We start from the raw sequence: 19,195 nt of genomic DNA on the forward strand, positions 1-19,195 counted from the left end.
CAACAATCCGCGTAATCATGGCATTTCTGGACACAGGTAGGAACTGACTGCAGGGCAAGAGCCTCTAAACTGGAGACAAGGAAGCTATTGCTATGCAGGGAACTGTTGCTATGTGGGGGCGTGGCATTGATGCCCGCAAGGACGCCCTGGCGGCCCCTTCCCCTCACCTGCACGAACTACATTTCCCGTGATGCTCCGAGAGGGTTCCGTTGTGACGAAGGGAACAAGCGCAGACGGGGGCGGGGGAGAGGGGGCGCTATTCCCAAGTCGGCTCTCAGGCACCAGCAGCCGCCACCGCCGCCATGTTGGGCTGAGGCGATGACAGGAGGCGGCCGGGGCGTGTGGGATTGAGGAGTGGAGGAGGAGGCGGAGAGTCAGGGCTCTGAGGGGGAGCTGTTCCCAAGCTAAGGGAGGAGCCCCCGGAAGACGCCGCGGAAGGCAGCGAGGCTGAGGCGGCCGGAGTACGGACGCGATGTGGCCCGACCCGCGCTGCTGCGCTGAGGCGCCCGCGGCCTGAGCCCCCCGGCGCTGCGCTCGGTTCGGCTCGGCCCGGTTCGGCTCGGCTCGGCGGCCGGCGAGGTCGATGCCCTTGAGCGCGGCTGCGCGCAGCTCGGCTGTGCGGCCCCGCGGCGCGCGCTGAGCTTCTCGGCGGCCCCGGCCGCTCTCAGCTCGGCGCTCGATGTGTAGCCACATAGTTATCTGTACACTTCGTCGCCGGGGCTTTAATGAGGACCTGAGTCGCGAGCGCGAGTGAATCACCGCCTGGGCCGGGGAAAGAGGACGGCGCATTTAACCCCCTCCCACCCCACTCCATGTCCCTGTGTCACTCGGCTCTGTCCACCTGGCGCGGCGGGTCCTGGAGCTGCTACTGCTGCTGACGATCGACTCCCCTCGCGCCTCTCGCCCCAGAAGCTCTTGTGCTCCCACGTAACTTCTACTTTTTTTTTTTCCTTTTGAGAAAGCTCAGCACGAACCGATCAGAATTGTGAAGGGTTTTTGTTTTTTTTTGTTTTTTGTTTTGCTTTTGGGTTTTCCGAAGCTCCAGCACTTCTGCTCTTGTTTTTGTTTTGTTTTCTGCGTAAACCTCTGGCCCACTCTCAAAAGGCAAGATGTCCAGTCATGTCCCGGCGGATATGGTAAGTGAACGATAAGTTCTGAGGTTCGGATTGTATTGTGGTTTCCAATCTGATTTAATCGGAAGACGACGCTGGCGTCGGGGCGAAGGTTTCTGGGGCCCGGTGGGGGGGAAATGGGGGCACTTCTGGAAAAGCCAGTCTACTTGGTTTTGGAGAAGTTGGCTCTTCTCCCCTCATCCGCCCCCCCTTCCTTTCTTTTTTTTTAGGAAGCACTAGTTTTTGTTGTGGTTTTGCTTCTTCTTTTTCTTTCTTTTCTTTCTTTTTCTTTTTTCTTTTTAAACCGCTGGGAGTCACTGGTTCGGTTGTGTTTTCTAAGTCGCCAGAGGCAGGGAAATGCAGTGGAAGCGGAGGAAATTCCTTCCCGATTGCTAGAAGGCTCTGAAGGCTTGGATTTAAACGCTTCGAGAAAACGTCAGGGGCTGTGTGGGCACAGCCGGGGACGGGCGCCGTGCTGGATACCTAGGGTAGGAAGAGGCTGTCTAGCTCAGCGACAGACAAGATCGCTCAGACGTAGGTGCACACTTGATAGTTTCAGAGACAGCGGCGCACCTCTTCGGAAAAAGTCTTGCTGCGAGCCCTTGGAAACGTCTAGCCGAACAGCTATGACAATCCGAGCTATTTAAATGTTTTTTCAATTCTAGGCTGATCGCGTAAGGGATCCATTTTTAATATAGATATTACAAGGTTTCTTGGAACCAAGTATTTAACAGTTTTGCATTTTAGGTTCTTGTTTGTCTATTGTTTGTTTTAAGCCAGTTAAGCATGTTTATTGAGCCTGCATCACTGGGCGTTGAGAACTGGAAACAAAAAGTGCTCTTGTTTATTGAGGCTTTTTCCTTTGGTTTCTAAATGTTAGGGTGTGAGTATGTTGACTGGCAGTTACTGTGTAGCCTTACAGTGCGGAGGGGTGGGTTTGTGGGAGTGTGAAGTGACACTTTGCAGTCCTGAGGGCAGACATAATGCAAGTTACAGGGAGATGAATAATCCTGTTTCTGAAAGAATCGAAGTTAATGTAATCATGCCCACTTATGTCAAGTTGACATTTAAATGTGTGTGAATTACAGTGCGAACCCAAAATTGAACTTTGCTAATGACTGCATTTTTAAAATGTCAGATATTTCTATGGAGGGATGACCTGTTTTACATATGTTTAAAAGAAAAATGACCCTAAATTGTGTATTTTGACCTTGGTTTAAAGGTATTTTGTTTGTTTGATTTTCCACTTAATATGCTATTCAAATGCAAAGGAACCACTGGGTCTGCCTCCCGGGTGGCCACTCTGCTTGCAGCCTTTGCTTCCGGAGTCTTTAAACTCGGCTCTGTCCTTTTAGCTGTTCTTCCTTCTTGATGTGTGCAGGGGGAACGGTCTCCTGCCTGCCTGAGTGGCTGCCAAGGTTCTCTTTCCACTATTCTGGAGTTGCCTGGAGAGGTCTCTACACAGAACTGCAAATGCTTCTTCCCCTGTTTGATGAGTGATCTGTGGGCTCATAGCCTCGGGCAAAGATTTGCTCTTTGTAAAGCCTCCATTTTATAGCATCAGCGCAGTGAAGGCTACACCCACCTGAGTGCCATCTATTCTGTCAGAGAAGTTGTAATGGAATAGATGTGTGTAGTTAAAGCAGTGCCACTTTCTTTGGGCCCACTGATAAAGAAAAAGTGGGGTGTAGAGCACCAACCACACATCGAGGTGATTTTGGGGATGCCATCTCTTGATGACTGGAAGCTGTGTTGGGATTGGGGGACTGACGTAGGGGCAAGGGTTTTATTAATAGCCACAATTAGAAACTACAACTATTGTCTGTTTGAGATTGTGTGTTAAGGCCTTGATGACTCAGTGGTGCTTTGAGATCCCTGATTAAAGGTGATATGCAAGGGCAAAGCAATATTATGTAATAAACATAGAATGCCTTGTGATGTGCCTCAGAGGTAGCCTGTGCAGACTTCCAAGTTCTAAGTGGGTTTTGTATCTTGTGTTCATCTTGCTGGACCATATGATTGTTTGAGAAAATCCTTTTTAAACAACTATTTTCTATTACTTAAATTTTAGTTTTTCTGTCAGAAGGATCTTTGTTTGATAAGTGTGTAGAATTCTCTCTATATATACATGCATACATATATGTATGTATGTATATACACATGCACGCATTCGTGCATGTGTGTGTGTGTGTGTGTGTGTGTGTGTGTATTAAATACTGCCTCCTTAGAAGTTGTTCATAACTAAACTCCTCATACCAAAAACTGACAATTTGAGTTTGCTTTGGTGACTTGAAGTGAGGATGGTTTATTACTTTTTGATTTTTGAAAGCCATCTCTTCAGGAGCAGAGATGTTCCCACTAAGAAACATTTCCTTAAGCCTGACTCTAAATTGATTAGGATATGATCTGTCACAGGGTTGAACTTAGAAGTGCAGAATTGCCTTTCTGTTGGGTGCTGTAATATGAACCTTTCAAGTGCTATTTAGAAACAAATGTTCTGCTCCTTTACGTCTTAATGGTGCTCATCAGCCCTGGAAACATCCTGCCCAGGAGGTGGGGCGGGGCACTGATGTTAGAGCCCCTGCCCTGGTTCATTTGCGGTAATTCCTTCCAGACGGATGATAATTGCTAACTCAATTGACATTTGGATAAAGTCTTCTTATGGCTATGATTGTAGCTCATTTTGTGACTGGTATTTTAACACTAGTTTTAATTTTGTGAGTAGGAGTCACTAAAATTTACTTTCTTTACTGTAAAAACATACTTTATCCAGAAGGATAAAATGCGTCCGTGATTTGTTGCACCTTCTATACAATAATTCGCAAGGAGCCTTCTTTTCACCATTCTGCAGTGTACACACACACACACACACACACACACACACACACACACGTATGTTCTAGGAACATGAGTTTATTTACAAGAGATGCTGATTTTTCTTTGTGGATAGTGATAGAGTTGGAAACACATTTTACTAGTATCTCTCCTACGTGTGGAAAAAATCTGAAAATATTGGAGCAGAATTTTATTAAATACATCATATTTAAACAGTAGTTCCCTTTATATTTTGAAAACAGTTCACAATTTGTGGTCTTCCTTGGGCTGTAGCCATTGTTTGTGTCTTTGTAGTGACATGTGGGTGATAGGACTTGAGAGGGAGACAGGTGGAGCCCATGATGAGGACTCTGAATTGGGAAAGGTCTCAGCATGTAGGCTATGTTCATAAAAGTGTTTCTTCCTTTGGGAGACAACTTAGGACTTTGGACTAGAATTGCACTTTATGGCTTTTGGACATCCGTTACATCAAACCCTATCTGCTAAATCACCTGCGAGCCGGGTGTGCACACCTTTAATCCCAGTGCTCAGGAGGCAGAGGCAGGCAGGTGCTATGAGTTCAAGGCCAGCCTGCTTTACAAAGTAAGTTTTAGGCTAGCGGGAGCTGTACAATGAGAGCCTGTCTTAAAAGCAGAAAGGTGGAGACTGCAGAGATGTGTGTAGACGGTGAGGCGCACTGCTCTGTAGAGCAGCTGGTGCTCTCTCTGCTTGATCAACAGTTCGTAGTCTGGGGGCAAAAGGTATGGTGGCAATTGGTTTTGTCAGTACCTTTCATATGCTTCATAGAATACTTTAATTGTAATGCTTGGTTTATTTCTTCTAGTCAAGAAAGAAATATTTTTGGAGCCCTCTAGTGGGCAGGAAATAACTAAAATAAATTTCCTTTCAGTGTGACCTTTGATGGTTTCCTAAGTTAACATACAATGATGGTGAGGAGGAGCCAGGCCAGGCCAGGATCCAGAAGGCAGAACTGTCACCATGGGGAAAGTATTCTGAGACGAAATGCGGGTTCCTTCCTTGCTTAGACTCCATTTATCCTTTTCTTTCTCCTGCCACAAACACCGGTTTTTCCCCTGTTGAAGCTGGGAGAGCCCTTCAAGCTAAGGACCTGAAGAAGCGTGTGACTTGGTAATAGCACATAGTCAGCAGCATCTCTGTTGAGTGAGTCTCCGGGTTGTTTATCTGACTGTGTGTGATACTCAGAGTTTAGCCGGAATGGATTTTAGTTTGTTTTAGGCCCATGTCTACTTCCTTTCTCAGAATGGTCTCCCCTGTGCTTTGGTGTTGGTCTTATACTTGGTGAGGTGTAAGGACAAGTGTCCTAGATCTGTTATGTCTTCCATGGTGTTTAAATCAGAATTGGTGTTTTAAAACTGTTGAGACATTTTGACTCATGAAGTAGTACTGTGTGTGTTACTTAGAGGAAAGGAGAAGTGTCCCACACATGCTAGGAGGTAGGAAGTTTATGCTGCCTGCTTTGACTATTACTTTGAGTATGGAAAACACGCTGTTAAATATTAAAGCCGGGATGTCTTTCTCTTAGTGATAAACGGTGCTACTCTTCATAACATGGAGGGCATATATACTCTCTGACTTTCTTCATCAAAGCCGGGCTGGCACCCTGGGCTGGCACTGGGGTTTGGTGACATTTTCCCAGTTCATGAAGGTTGTGTTTTGAAACAACCCAGTGTGATCCTTTTGAGTTGCTACTTTGTTAAAATAGGATGTAGTGTGCTTAGTTTAACTTTTCTTGTTTCTGTCTTTTTGATTTAAGTACTGGCTACGTTGCCCAGGCTAGCTCCACACTAGTAATGCTCCTGCCTCAGTTTAAGTGCTGTGATTATAATGTGGGCCACAAGCCTGTCTAGCTGAGTTTTGATGGCTTAGGGCCAACATTTTGAACGCTGCCGACTCTGTTCTGAGTTTACTGCAAAGACTGTAATTGCACAGTTCTGTATGTAAATGCCAGGCCCTGCATTTTCTGTCCTTTTTGGATCCCTGGTTTATAAAATGAAGTGAGGCGAGTCAGTCAAAGTCTGAGAATAAAAATATTAGACCATTCTTGCTGCCTGTGTATCTTCTGGCCCCATAGTGTGGGTGAACTTTCCTGCCCCACCCCCACCCTCACCCCTTTCTGCTGTCTAGATTAACCGTGAGTGGAGTTTGTTGAGGAAGGTGTAAGAATTCTGGGCTGAGACCAGTAGCAGCACCTAGGGCACAGATGCTCAGGGGTTGTGGCTGCCCCGTGGTGCTGTCCACCTAATAGAGCTGCTATGGCTTCGTATTGAGATCTGAGGGGCAGAGCTGTGCCCTCAAAGACTAAATCCCTGCTGCTCAGAAAGATCCAGTGCTGTGGAGAGACCATTCCAAGAGCATGTTTAAATATTGCCTATCTGTTGAAAGGGCTTCTCTGCAAAAAAAAATATTGCCGTGAATTTAACTTATCAGAAGCAAAAGGCAAAATTAGTTTGGGAAAAAAAAGCATCCAGTAAGGTTCAATTTTATTTAATTCACAGTTTTATAAATTCAGTTTCATTAGGTAGCTGACTTCTAACATAACGTAGTTGCTAGTGGAGTGCAAAGCTAGTAGGTGACAGAGATATCCCGCTCTGGGTCGGCGCCTCTTCGTGAGCTAGGCTTTTCTTCATGCCCTAGGAAAGCTTTTAAAGCCCATCAGTAATCCTGCTACAGGGAAGCTGAGGCAGCACGGTCACTATGAGTTTGAACCTAGCCTACCTATGAGACCTTGTCTCAGAAAACAGAACAAATAAAATAACAATAATGAAAGAAAGATCAATGTCAACATAAACTTACCTTCCCTGCTGGGAAGCTTATTTTAAGAACAAGACAGGCATGTTCAGAAACAGCACTCTTATTAACATGCTAATATTTTTAGTGATTGCAGATTAAAATAGATTCATACTTAGTTCATAGATAAGTAACTCAACATTTTACTCTATTTCTTTAGTTCTGCGAAGTGAGTAGTGTGACTTAGAGATGGATGTACACATCTGTGTGGATGGCATAGTGCAAAAGCCAGTGTAGTAAGAGACCAAGCTTCCTGGGTGTTTCAGCTGGTGTTTGCCTGCCCTTCTCTGTTTATGGTTGCTGGCTGAAATTTGCTGGGGATGTAAAAATTAAGCTTTTTGTAGACTAATTCACATTAAGAAGAGCAGATGATGTCTGTGCAGATTGTTCAGGAATCTGTCTTCAGTAAAGTAAAATGCCCTGTTATGTTGTCCTTAGTTCAAGGCCTCAGTGTATCTTTGGTTGCCTAGTGCTCTGTACACCCTAGGTTCAGAGAGAACCATAAACTTGAGGTCTCACAGCTAGGAGCACTGAGTCATGAAAGGGATTTGGGTCAGATGGCATCATGGTGGGCATTCTTTGCCTTCCCCACCCAAGCAGACAGACAGACACTGCTAAGGTCTTTGGGCACATTTTCCTACTGGTGCCTTAGATTCCTTCCCAGATCTTTGAGTCACTGCTAATTGATCAGAGTTGAGATGAGAGCCAGGTTATACAGCTTTGTGGCATGTTTGGTGACATTGGCATGGTTTTAGAGAAGCCTGCTTAGAGAAGAAGCTGGGCTGGGGGCTTCCTTTAAGTGTATGGGGAGCACCTTGAATCTTATATTTACCTTGGTTACACAGTAGACCTTCCCTGTATGGTGCCTCTCGGAATGCCTCATGTACACAGCACATAGGTTGCCATGTATGCTGAGTGCTCCCAAGCCTCTTGCTTCTATCCTCAGACTGGAGTGACTTATGTACAATGGAGACTATTGACCGAGTCAAACCTACTAGCAGTTTTTAATGCTCTCTCTTCTCTGAGCAGTATTTCATGACTGGGTTTACTTTTTGTAATGACTAGCTTTTGAGGAGAAAATGTTCTTTCTGGTAAAGAAGACTGTTGAAGGTCAGCGTTATATCTCAGCAACACTTTATTGTGTCTAGACAAAATATTCTCGTGATATGCTTGATTTTCTTTAAAAGTACAATTTTGCTTTAGAAATATTTGGGATTTTTTATACAGTCATAAAACATCATATATACTTTGTAATGTAAACTAATTCCAGCAGATGTCAGTTACTTAACTAATTGTGTATTTGCAAACATCATTTTCTTTCACTCCTTGCTGCTGTAAGTCTAGAGAGCACGTGCAGGGTGAAGGAGAGGGGACTGGGAGAAGTGGGGAGAGGCCTAAGCGCTTTAAGTCCCCACCACACCACTGCCACACTAGGGATTGAGTTCCCAAGGCCTGACTGAGTCTTCAGGGCACGTTCAGACCACAGCAGGTATGTAAACCTGTGGGAAACAGTGGTATTATGACTCTTGTCAAACGTGACTTCTGTCTTCTGAGTAGTCCTTAAAATAAAGTTCTTAGGAATGTAATTGTTGTGACAAAAAATAGGTCAATTATTGAAGTCATAGATGGGAAGGTACCAATTTCATAATTAAAAAACAAAACAAACCCCTTGACCTTCCAGTTGAATGCAGCTATTTCACTACACCAGGTTACCAGGGGTATCTAGATAGCCCAGGTTAGCCTGGATCTCCATCCTCCTGAGTGCTGGGATTAGAGGCATGTGCCACCACTCATAGCTGCTTTTTCTCTTTTAAAAAAGACTTTATCTTGTGTGTGTGTGTGTGTGTGTGTGTGTGTGTGTGTGTGTGTGTGTGTCATGCCATGCCATGCCACATGCTTGCCTGGTATCTGAGGAAGTCACAAGAAGGCATTGGATCTCCTGGAACTGGATTTACTGATAGTTATGAATGACAGTGTGGACGCTGGGAATCAGACCTGGGTCTCTGCAAGAGCAGCAAAGTGCTCTGAGTCATCTCTCCGGCCCCACATTTTTCAGTGTGCTAGCTTATTTCTCACATCTGACGCTTGCGATTTTGTTCATGGAAAAGGTTAACAATTTTAATTTCTTGTAAAAATCTTTGGCAGATCTAGGTGTCAGGGTTACACTGACCTCATAAAATGATCTGGGAAACGTTTCAGAATTTTTTGGTAAGATGTTGTGGGTATTGATTTTATCCATAAATGTTCCAAGGCGTTCACTAGCAGGACCAGCTGTTTTGTTTTGTTTTGTTTTCTTCGGAGCTGGGGATTGAACCCAGGGCCTTGCGTTTGCTAGGCAAGCGCTCTACCACTGAGCTAAATCCCCAACCCCCAGCTGGGGTTTTCTGCAGATTATTGGTGACGTTTCCTCCGCACCTGCAGTACTGTCTGCAGTGCTACTATGTCAGGTTTTGCTTTTTCAGGGTTCTGATAGGTTAACTAAATTCTCTTTGACTTGAATTTTTTCAGCTGGTGATGTTCGTGATCCCAGCTTTTCAGTAAGCTGTGTCTCCTTATCTCGGTGATTTCAGGAGCCCATCTCAGATTCCTCTTCTGCTAGTTTCTAGTTTATCTTTTCCCTTCTACTCTAACAGAATGTACTTGCTATTCTTCAGTCTGTCGTCCATTGCCGCGGCCCTCCCATCTTAGTACATACATTCATTTGTGTAGGAAAACTCCCTTTAAAAAATTAGCTAGATCATGTAAGTTTAATGTATGTTCTTTTTATTGTCACTTAATTCAAAACATTTTTAAATCTCAAAAATAATTCATTGTTCTTTAAGATTTCCACTGTGCTGTTTCTGTTGACCATGGATCACTTAGAAATGGGTTATACCCCATTTAAACATTGGGGATTTTTCTACCTGTGTTCTTGTGATTCTGGGGTTCCAACTCAGGCCTGTGGAATGTTAGGCAGCCACTGAACTCTTCCTTGCTGTTGACCTTACACACACACACACACACACACACACACACACACACACACACACACACACACACCCCAACATTCAGTTGAAAAAAGTACACTTTCCAAGTTTGTGGTGACTCTGTGATCTTTCATTCTCTCAAGCCCTGCCTTGTGCTTGTGAGGCTGGGTTGTTGCCTGAGGATGCATTCCTGGGGGTTCCACCTCCCATGGGAGCCATCCTTACAGCCACGATTGTCTTTTCACTGTCACGCTTTGCTCTGTGACTCTTTTTGGTCTTGAATCGAGTCTGAGTATCACCCAGTGGGCTTTGCTGCTACAGCATGATAGCCGATTCCTGCCTTCTCTGTGTCTCTTTTCCACTCCCTCCATCAGTCCTTCCTGTTTCTTGTTTCCTGTTAGAAACATGTTTACTCCCCTCCTTAGTGTGTTTGTTATCAGTCTTCTTCCTGCTCTGCACTGCTTACCCCGGAGGTCACCATGCTCTGTGCTTTACTTGGGCCTTCACTCTCAGGAAACAGGAAGGGCTTTCCTACTTCTTAGTCCCATCTAGTCCTCCTTAACTCTTTGGTTTATTTTAAACCAAAGATACCATTGTTGTTGAAAATAATAGTAACAGTGGTAATAGCAGTGATGCTGTTGTTTAGAAGGTCAGCACTTAGATCATCCTAATGGTTACACTCTGGGATCTAGATTCCCAGGTTTGTATCTGGGTGACTTTCCTTTCACTAAACAAACTACTCTCAGTGTCGGTTTTAGTGTAATGAGGTCTCTGTCGTGCAAACATGTGCATTTCCCTACATCTTTAAATTTAGGCTCTGTCGCTTGAGCACCCTCACACCCTCAAGGTAGTTCCCAGGGCACGCGCCTCCCTCCCCGACCCTTCAGTCAGCCTTGGTGCCTCTCACTGTTTTTATGGTTAGTATTTCTCTTTGCTGTCTTTGGTTTTAGGCCTTATGATTTATAGAGAGCCTTTTCTGGTGGTTACTTAGGAGTTGGTAGATGCTTTCCTTGAATTTGCCTTTGTCTTGCCACCTTTTGTCACTTGGACATTTCCCTAATGTGCCTTCTTTGTCGCTTTAGCTAGTCTTAACCCCATGATCCTTCCTCCTCAGCTGAGTGCTGGCTTCACAAGCATTCCTATGTAAATACACATACACTGTGTGAATTCAGTTGCCTTCCCTCTTAGACCTGCCATACTGATGTTGGGTCATTTCATGGTTTCCACTGGTCCCCCACCCCTGGGTCAATTCAGATATTTTCTGCTAACTTCTCTTCTGATTCATTTATCTTTTCTTTCCAATATTCAGTTACTGGGTTTTATCTTGGAAATCCTAAAGTGCATGTAAGTTCAGTTTCTCACTCTGTTTTCTTGGTGTTTTTGTATGTGTTTAAATGTTTTTGTTCTCTTGTTTTTTATTATCTGATTGTTTTTCCTTGGATGCTGATGAAAAAAATTGTAGATCTGACGGACAGTTTCTCCAAGCAGGAGCTCATCTGCTCACTTAGCAATTAGAGGCATCTTCTCACAGGGACTTCTCTGTGAGATACAGCATGTGACCAGATTCAGCTTATTCTCATAGCCCTCCATCTGGTGGAAGGTCTGAGTTGAAGTTTGACGCATTTACCAAGATGCTTCTTGTTGGTAAGTTCTGGATTTCAAGTATAGTGAAGCCAGATGAGAACCCTTCTTAGCTTTGTTTTTAGCCTCTTTGTGCCTTCCCAACTCTCTCTGTGCTTTATTCAGCACATGTTTGGAGGACAAAGGCATCAGGCTTGCTATTTGAGGGTCCCTTTTACCTGGAGTTCCTTATTCCTGGGTAGTTTGGTAATATAGAATCTCAGGGTCTGTCTTTGCCGGTAAGGTGGATTAAGCTCTCTCTGGCTGGCACCTTTCCTCGTGCCCAAAGAGGATGGCATCTTCCCGTACCCTTGCTTCTGCCTTCTCTCTCTCTTGTCTTCAAAGAGCCAGGTTTTCGGAGACAGGGATGGTCATGGTATGTTATAGTCGCTTTTCAGTGGAAAGTTGTGCTTCTGGCTTTGGTTAATACTAATTTAAAGTGATCTCATTTTCTTCCTCATAAATTTGGGCAACAAACATTTTTAGATGCTACTCTGCTGGTTAGAGTCTGTCAGTGGTTGGAGCCAATTATTTTCCTACAAGTCTCTTAAAACAGTTCCCTTACATTGCCCTTCCCACCTTCAGCCTCCATGAGATTTCTGTTACTGTATGTCTTGCATCCTCTCCCCAGATTTGCTTTTTGAAAACCTCTCATTCTCTGCCCGTTTTGCTTGACAGTGGCCAGTCTTCATTCACTGGCTAATGGGACCAGGCTCCCCGCCAGGGAAGCATTCAGGCTTTGGCAGTTAGGGTTATGGTCCTGTCTCATATCTTACAGTTTGCCCTGCTTGTCCACAAATCTTGTCCTTTCCTGCTTTTTCTCTTTCCGTGCAGTCTAGTCATCTTTTCTGCCTAAAATTTGCCTCCCCTTTCTTTTGTGGTGTTAGTTTCTCCATGCTATCCAGTGTCATCAGGTACCACACTTGGTATGGCACTTGGTTTGCCGATAGAGACAGCCCTTCTAAGCTGTTTCTTTGGAGAGACAAAAACACCAGTGTAGCAGAATGGTTTTTCCCTTTGGAATAAAGCATAGAGGGACAGTACTAACATCCTATCCAGATGTTGGCGTCTTTGGTTCTGATGGCTCAGGGGTATGTAGGGAGCAGTCACAGCATTACCTACTGGGCAAGGCTGCATGAACAAAGTTGTCCACAGAGAAAAGGCAGCTTGCTAAAGGGTGGGAATGTTACTCATTGGTCTAGAATTCAGAGTAGGCACCACAGAATCAGTTGCTCTCATAAATATTGCTACCTCTATTCTAGCAATTGTAACTATTGCTGTTTTCTCACTGGACAAAGTGTATTCTGAGGACAGAGCTGGCTTGTTTTTATATATCCCTGCCTGTGCCTAGCACAATACTGTTAATCCCAAAGATGTGAGGACAAAGACCACAGACCCAGCTCATTGTGGTCATTTAATAAAAGCAAGCTTTTTAAAAAAAATTCCTGTACACTGCTGGCAACCCCTAAGGCAGGTTTGAGAGGTCAGCATTGGATGTGAGGAAGACAAGGTTTTTTTTAGCTTGGGTAGGGGGTTTACAAATGGGGGATTTGAAAGGCAAACTATGTGGGGTTACAGGAGCCATACATAAACATAACAAGTTGGTTATGATGACCTTCTGAAACAGACATGGTTGCAAGGTGGTTGGAACAAGGTAGTCATAGTAACAGGTTGTCAAGGTAGTTCTAACAACCTTTTTTAAAAGGAAGGTAGGGTTGCAATATGGTCATTACAACTTCTTGAAAGAAAGACATGGTTGCCGATTTCTAGAATAGGCAGTATAGAACCATTTGTAGTTAAGGTTACAAATGGGACAGTCCAATCCTTGAGGAACAGATTTAATCATAAATAGGGATGAACCTAGTTTGTCTTTATTAAATATGATGGCTTTCTAGCCTAAGATGGAGACTGTCTGGTTACCAGTACCTAGTACAGTACCTAGCACAGAGAATACTCGGAAATGTTGACTAGCCCTGTAGATCGGTGCAGTAAGCTAGTCACCTGACACTGTTGAGGACTACTAGTGTGGCTAGTGTGCCAGAGAACCGTACCTAACTGAAGAAGTAGATACATGTAGCTGATGGCTACTTTGTCAGACAGGGTAGTAATACACTACCTTTTCAATAAAGTGAATGAACCTCTGTGACTTTAATGTGCGTGTGTGTGTGTGTGTGTGTGTGTGTGTGTGTGTGTGTGTGTGAGAGAGAGAGAGAGAGAGAGAGAGAGAGAGAGAGAGAAGCTAGATGTTTCATTGTTCTCTGTGGTCAGTTTAGTGGAGTAAGGGAGACTGATAAAGCTGGTATAATCAAATCCATATCTTGTTAATAGGTTAAGGAAATGGTAAACAGAGTTTCATTAAAGATCCTTTTCCTACCTAAGTCTTTTTGCCTCGTGTAACTTTCAGCAATTAAATACAGTTCAGTGAGCAGGGATTATTGATGGGTTAGCACTAGTCCAAGTGCTTTATACATGGTAACTTCATAAAAGTTTCCTGCAATTCTCTGAGGTAGGTATTGCTCTATTTACAAGTAAGGAAGCTGAAATGGGACTTTTAAGCAATTTCCTGCTACATGATGAAGCCAGGATTTAACCGCAGGCCTGGTTTCCAGAGCCTGCTGGGACTCAGGAAAGGTGTACAACACTATTTCTTAGGAGGGATAGAGAGGCTGGCAGGGTGCTGTGAACCATGACCTCAGGTGGGCACCTGAGTGGGGAGTGCTGAGGGCTGCAAGACATAGTGACAGCCTGTCTGGAAGAAGGAAAGCAAAACAGCATGGGCAGCACTCGTCTAACACAGATGCAGCAGCTACAAGCTCTACTCAGGATCTTTAGCATTTGGTCAAGCTCACTGCACAGAGAATGGCCAGAACTAATCTGTAGGGTTTAGCGCTTTTCATAGGAAAGGCGTTAGGATGACAGACTGAGAATAGAATGGAAAATGGCTCACATGAAAAAGGCACGCATAGTTTTGAATGTTGAACACAATTTCAAATAATAGGAACCATGAGTGGCAAGCCAGTGTGTTGCAGGGAATGGGGAACATTGTTCTCCTGTGAAGAGGCTGGGCCCGCTCTTCCTCCTTGTGGGTGGCTCACATGTGCTGGCACTGAGAACTTCATTAGAAGTTTTCCCCAAAGCAAGAGTAGCCTGTGTCAGTGCTGTGAGTTAGGAGACCTTGTTAGGCTTTAGCCAAACAGTGTAGACAAAACTTTGTGGGGCTCTCAAGAGATTTATCCTTGTAGCTTCCTGTAGAAAAGTTTTGGAGTGGGGATGGCAAAAGTGCTTATTGTCCATGAGTTATCCCCTGTGACAGGTCTCAGATCTTGCTGTCCATTCCTTGACATTAATGAAGGTTGATGATTAATTCTGAGTGAAAGGGCACATCCTTGGATTCTCTCTGAATTGTTTCTAATTTGCCAATATGGTTCTTTTCTAACCTTTTGTTTCTTTACAAAAAATGATGGTCTTTTTGGTGGAAGAATAATTTTGAAAAATGAACATAAAAACTGACAAAATACATGATTATATAACCACAGTATAATTATTTTTAAACCATCCATAATTCCCTAACATGTCTCAAAGTCATCAGTATTACTATTATCCGATTTCAGATACAAAGCTTAGATAGTCACTTTCATATACAATTTTCAAACAAAGGCTTTTACAAATAGAACACTGAAGGATGTTTGTAAATGGCTTTTGTTTTATGAACACTGAGAAAGGAGAAGACCTTACACAAGAATTTTTGAGTTCTGAGGTTTTATTTAAGTCTTGCTGTATGAGTATACAAACTGTTACCATACTAGCTGTTAGTGTTGACCACAAACATATTTGTAACATACATGTTGTATGAAATAAACACTTTTAAATTATGGTAAGGTTAATAGCTACAAAAAGTGCATCATTGTTTAGAAATAGCTCTTGGTCAGAGAAATAGCCTTAAAATGATTGATCTGCTTTCTCTGAGAACTCATTAGGCTTCTCTCTTCCTTTTTTATTGGCAGGGAAAGGAAGGAAGCAAACAGTGTTTATTCTCTGGTCAAGTGACCTAACCCTCCTCTTCCTTTGCTCTATAAGAGATTAGCTGAATAATTGATGTGAAGTGTCTCTGAATTCCTGTGGTATGAAGGCTTTACAGATATTAACTTTCTCTTCCTGACTGAAAGGATGTGTGTGATAGTATCCTTTCTCCCTCCGTTTAAATTTAGATGTCTTGATGGTGAATAAGAAAGCTTGTGAGTGATAATCTGGGGTAGTTTTCTTATTTTCCTCCCTTGCTGGAACTAAGTGGTGGTGTAGTGCAGCTTCTGGGCAGTGTATTTACACATAATAAATGGTATACTAGGAACCTGAGCAAGGACCTAAGATACAGTTTCTCGGTGATCCACATTAATCTACCAAACTGGCAGCTGGATCAAATCATTAAAGAAACCTTTGTTACCAGTTCAAGGTAGAACTAGTAGTTATGCCGTCTAACCCTCACTGCTTGACAGGTCTGTCATATTCCTGCATCAGATATCATTGTGGCTCTTTGACAGGCAGAGAAAGTACCTTTGTATGTCTGGGTCTGGTTGCTGTTTATCCAGCTCAACCCTTATTTGGTTTGGAATTGGAGAAGGTTTTAAACACATACAAACTCATACATTCGTGCATACAAGTACGTGTGGATTTGTATTGAAATATTCCATTTAACAAACCTGATTCTAGTATTGATCTGGTGATGTGACTTTAAAAAAGGCATCTATGGGGTTGGGGATTTAGCTCAGCGGTAGAGCTTGCCTAGCAAGCGCAAGGCCCTGGGTTTGGTCCCCAGCTCCAAAAAAAAAAGAAAGAAAAGGAAAAAAAAAGCATCTATAATTTCGCTATGCTGTGAGACTTGGAATACAGATTACTGTAAAAAAAAGTAACTGTAGCATTGGTGGGGCTTTTGTTTTGGAGAATCACAGCTTGCAGCCAGTAAAACTTCCAAGAGTTCTACATCTTGGAAGACAAGATAGATGATTCCACTTTACAGCAGTCTCTGCTCTCCAACAGCAAAACCACATTTATAAAGCACACTCCTAGAGGTTTTTTGTTTGTTTGTCTTGTTTTGTTTTGACACATTTGCTAGTATTTTACACAATAATTTAAAACCGAGCCCATCACAAGACCTTTGCAGTTATAGTCTGGAAAGACAGCTTCTGTAAGAATGGTTGCTTCCGGGCTGGAGAGATGGCTCAGCCGTTAAAGGCTAGGCTTACAACCAAATATTTAAGAATGGTTGCTTCCCAAGTAAGTACCCCACAGGCAGCATGGTCAAGGCCAAATAGCTTTGAGAGAAAACAGGAACTGTCCATAAAGTAAGTAGCACAGTAGTAGCACTAAACTCCTTACTGATACAGACGCTGTTCCAGTGTTTACAGACGGCCACACAGTTCGAATGCTTTCATTCATATTTCATTTATGGATCATTCATCCTAAGTCAACCCTGCTGACAGTAGGGGAAAAAAAATTCCAAAAAAGCTGGCAGGGTTCCCAGCACAGCATTCTGAAAGTGTAGTAGAAATACCCTAAGTGTCTATCTGGTAAGGACTGGAGTCATCGTTGTGTAATAAACGATGTTTGTGTGGTTCTGCACAAAACCTGCTAACTGTAGGTGGATGCCACGTTACAAGAGAGTAGATAGCAAGCTTTGTGTGGCCTCCATACAGTAAATTCAGCCCTTCCCTCAGAGGAGGGACTTGTAGAGACGGCCCGCAGTTCTCTCTTTGGACCTGCTTGGTCAAGAGTTGTTTAGTAGTTTGAGGAACCCATCTGAAGCCTGCTTGTGGGTCTAGAGGTCTGCAGGCCGAGGAAACAGCACCACAGAGGGGGATTAAGCCTTTAGATGAACAAAAGTCAAATTGGGGGTTTCGTGTTCAGTCGTGTATTGTGTCTATTCTTTGGCTTCTGGCACTCTCAAATTTACTTTTCCCCATTCCAGGATGCTAACAAATTCAGTGCCAGAATTCACGAACTTGGGTGTTTTCCATGTTCCCTCCTCACCATCCAGCTCCTCTTTGGTCTCTCTCTCTCTCTCTCTCTCTCTCTCTCTCTCTCTCTCTCTCTCTCAAGGAGCCCCTTTCCTGAGGGCCTCATGCAGTATGACACAGTTGATACAGCTGTTGGGTTCTTAATTACACTGCAGTGACATTGCCATTGCTCCTGTGCTCCAGGACAGGCCACACACCATGTCATCTGGGAACTAAGAATAATATTCTTTAAATATTTATTCAGCATGTATTTAATGGAAGAGGAAGAAATTGATTTTCTTTTAATAACATTTCCATGCAGAGGCAGATGCCTTCCTGAGTCTTTTCTACTTGCCAGTGTGGGCTGGTTCTCTAACGTAGGCGAGACAGTTCCCCCAAGGTGTGGCAGCGCTGCCTCCTTTTTATTTTGTGACTTTTCTGTAGTAGACATTAAAATTGGATAATAAAATGTATTCTATAAAAACTCAGTCTTGGGACTTTGGCTGATTGCTATTATACAAGACCAGTGTCTCCCAGCAGTGCTACACAGGCTGTCATAAAGCTGTATTTGCAGACAGTAGCCCACTTGAGCTCTCTGTCACCAACTTCAAGCCATTAGTGCTGGTCCTGACGACACAAATATCAGAGAGGATGTGCTTGCCTGAATTTGACTGGCTATTGGTCTCCTCTCCTCTACCCATGTGCAGTATTTGGCCTGGCACCTCAGAAATAAAGTTACCATCATCTTTCATTGTGTACTTGCTGTATATCTTACTGTTACCCAAAGAACAAGAGTTTGTGTTTCATCTTTAGCACTTTTATATTGCTGCCATGAATTTCTTTACTACTTTATGTTTGCTGTCTGGTAAAATGCATTTGTGTGTGTGTGTGTGTGTGTGTGTGTGTGTGTATGCACTGAAGTATATAACTGGTGAAAAACTTCATTGCTTGTAATATTTAAGGAAATAGGTCACAAAACCTGTAGCAAAATTACATATTCTACTTTTAGAAACATCATAAATGGGACCTCAAAGATACTATTTTTCTCTTAGAGTAGGCCTAGTTACTCAGAATAGAAGTTAATCTTGAACACATGGGTGCTTTTATAATTGTGAACCTAATTTCATTAATCAGAGAAATGTCACTAATTCTGTGACGTCTTTTCTTATGCATGCTTTCCTCAGGTGGTTCCAGTTCACCTCCTCCAGCATGGGAGTATTGTGTGTTGATTGAAGGCTCCTTTATTTTCACTGAAACAGGCTTAAGCAGACTGAATTTAAAAATAGCAACTTAAGTTACTGACTTATAACTTCTTATATTTTATCAAAATATGTTTGCCTTTGGCTGATAGTTGGTTTGTAGCGTTCTTACCAACAGTATTTCTCTTTGCTTTCCCAAGTCGGCATGTGTGGGTCTCAGGGCCTGCAGTGTGGACTGTGCATTTACCTAAGCTTTTCACTTCCGATGCCCAGCTCCTCTCCAAGTTTTCGCTTCCAGAAGGCTGTAGCTGCCATTGGAGGACTGGTCCATGGCCACCTGGCTCAAGTCTTGCCTTTCCTGCCACATAGCTACAACGAGCGAGCGCCATGTTAAGAGGCTTCTTGTTCAGTGTTCCCAGTGAGTCTGTGTTAGGTGCTCCAGAAAAGTCCCAAATGGATGATTGATATTGTGGGAAAATAATTTATTTTGAAGAAAATATGATAATGTTTTTGAATGTTAGACTGTGTTTTGATTTTCAGGTAATTAGATTTTTTTTCTGTGACTTGAATGCATGCTAGGGAGGTGCTCCACACTTACATCTAGACATAACTTTGGAGACATTGCCCCTTCATAGTCCAGGACTGTTGACAGGAAGGTGAGTCAG

At 43.4% G+C, this 19,195-nt stretch overlaps 1 protein-coding gene across 1 annotated transcript in view; it reads left to right on the forward strand.

The window, feature by feature from the left end:
* Positions 1–322: 322 nt before the first annotated feature.
* The window catches only part of Ubl3 (ubiquitin-like 3), a 44,916-nt gene continuing 26,043 nt past the window's right edge, over positions 323–19,195 (forward strand). The window contains 1 exon segment of the mRNA NM_001015030.1: positions 323–1,136. Within this exon segment, the coding sequence (NP_001015030.1) occupies positions 1,110–1,136 (27 nt within the window). The 5' untranslated portion in view covers positions 323–1,109.

The sequence above is a fragment of the Rattus norvegicus genome, chromosome 12 (assembly GCF_021556685.1).
Source record: "Rattus norvegicus strain SHRSP/BbbUtx chromosome 12, alternate assembly SHRSP_T2T, whole genome shotgun sequence".
Taxonomy (NCBI): domain Eukaryota; kingdom Metazoa; phylum Chordata; class Mammalia; order Rodentia; family Muridae; genus Rattus; species Rattus norvegicus.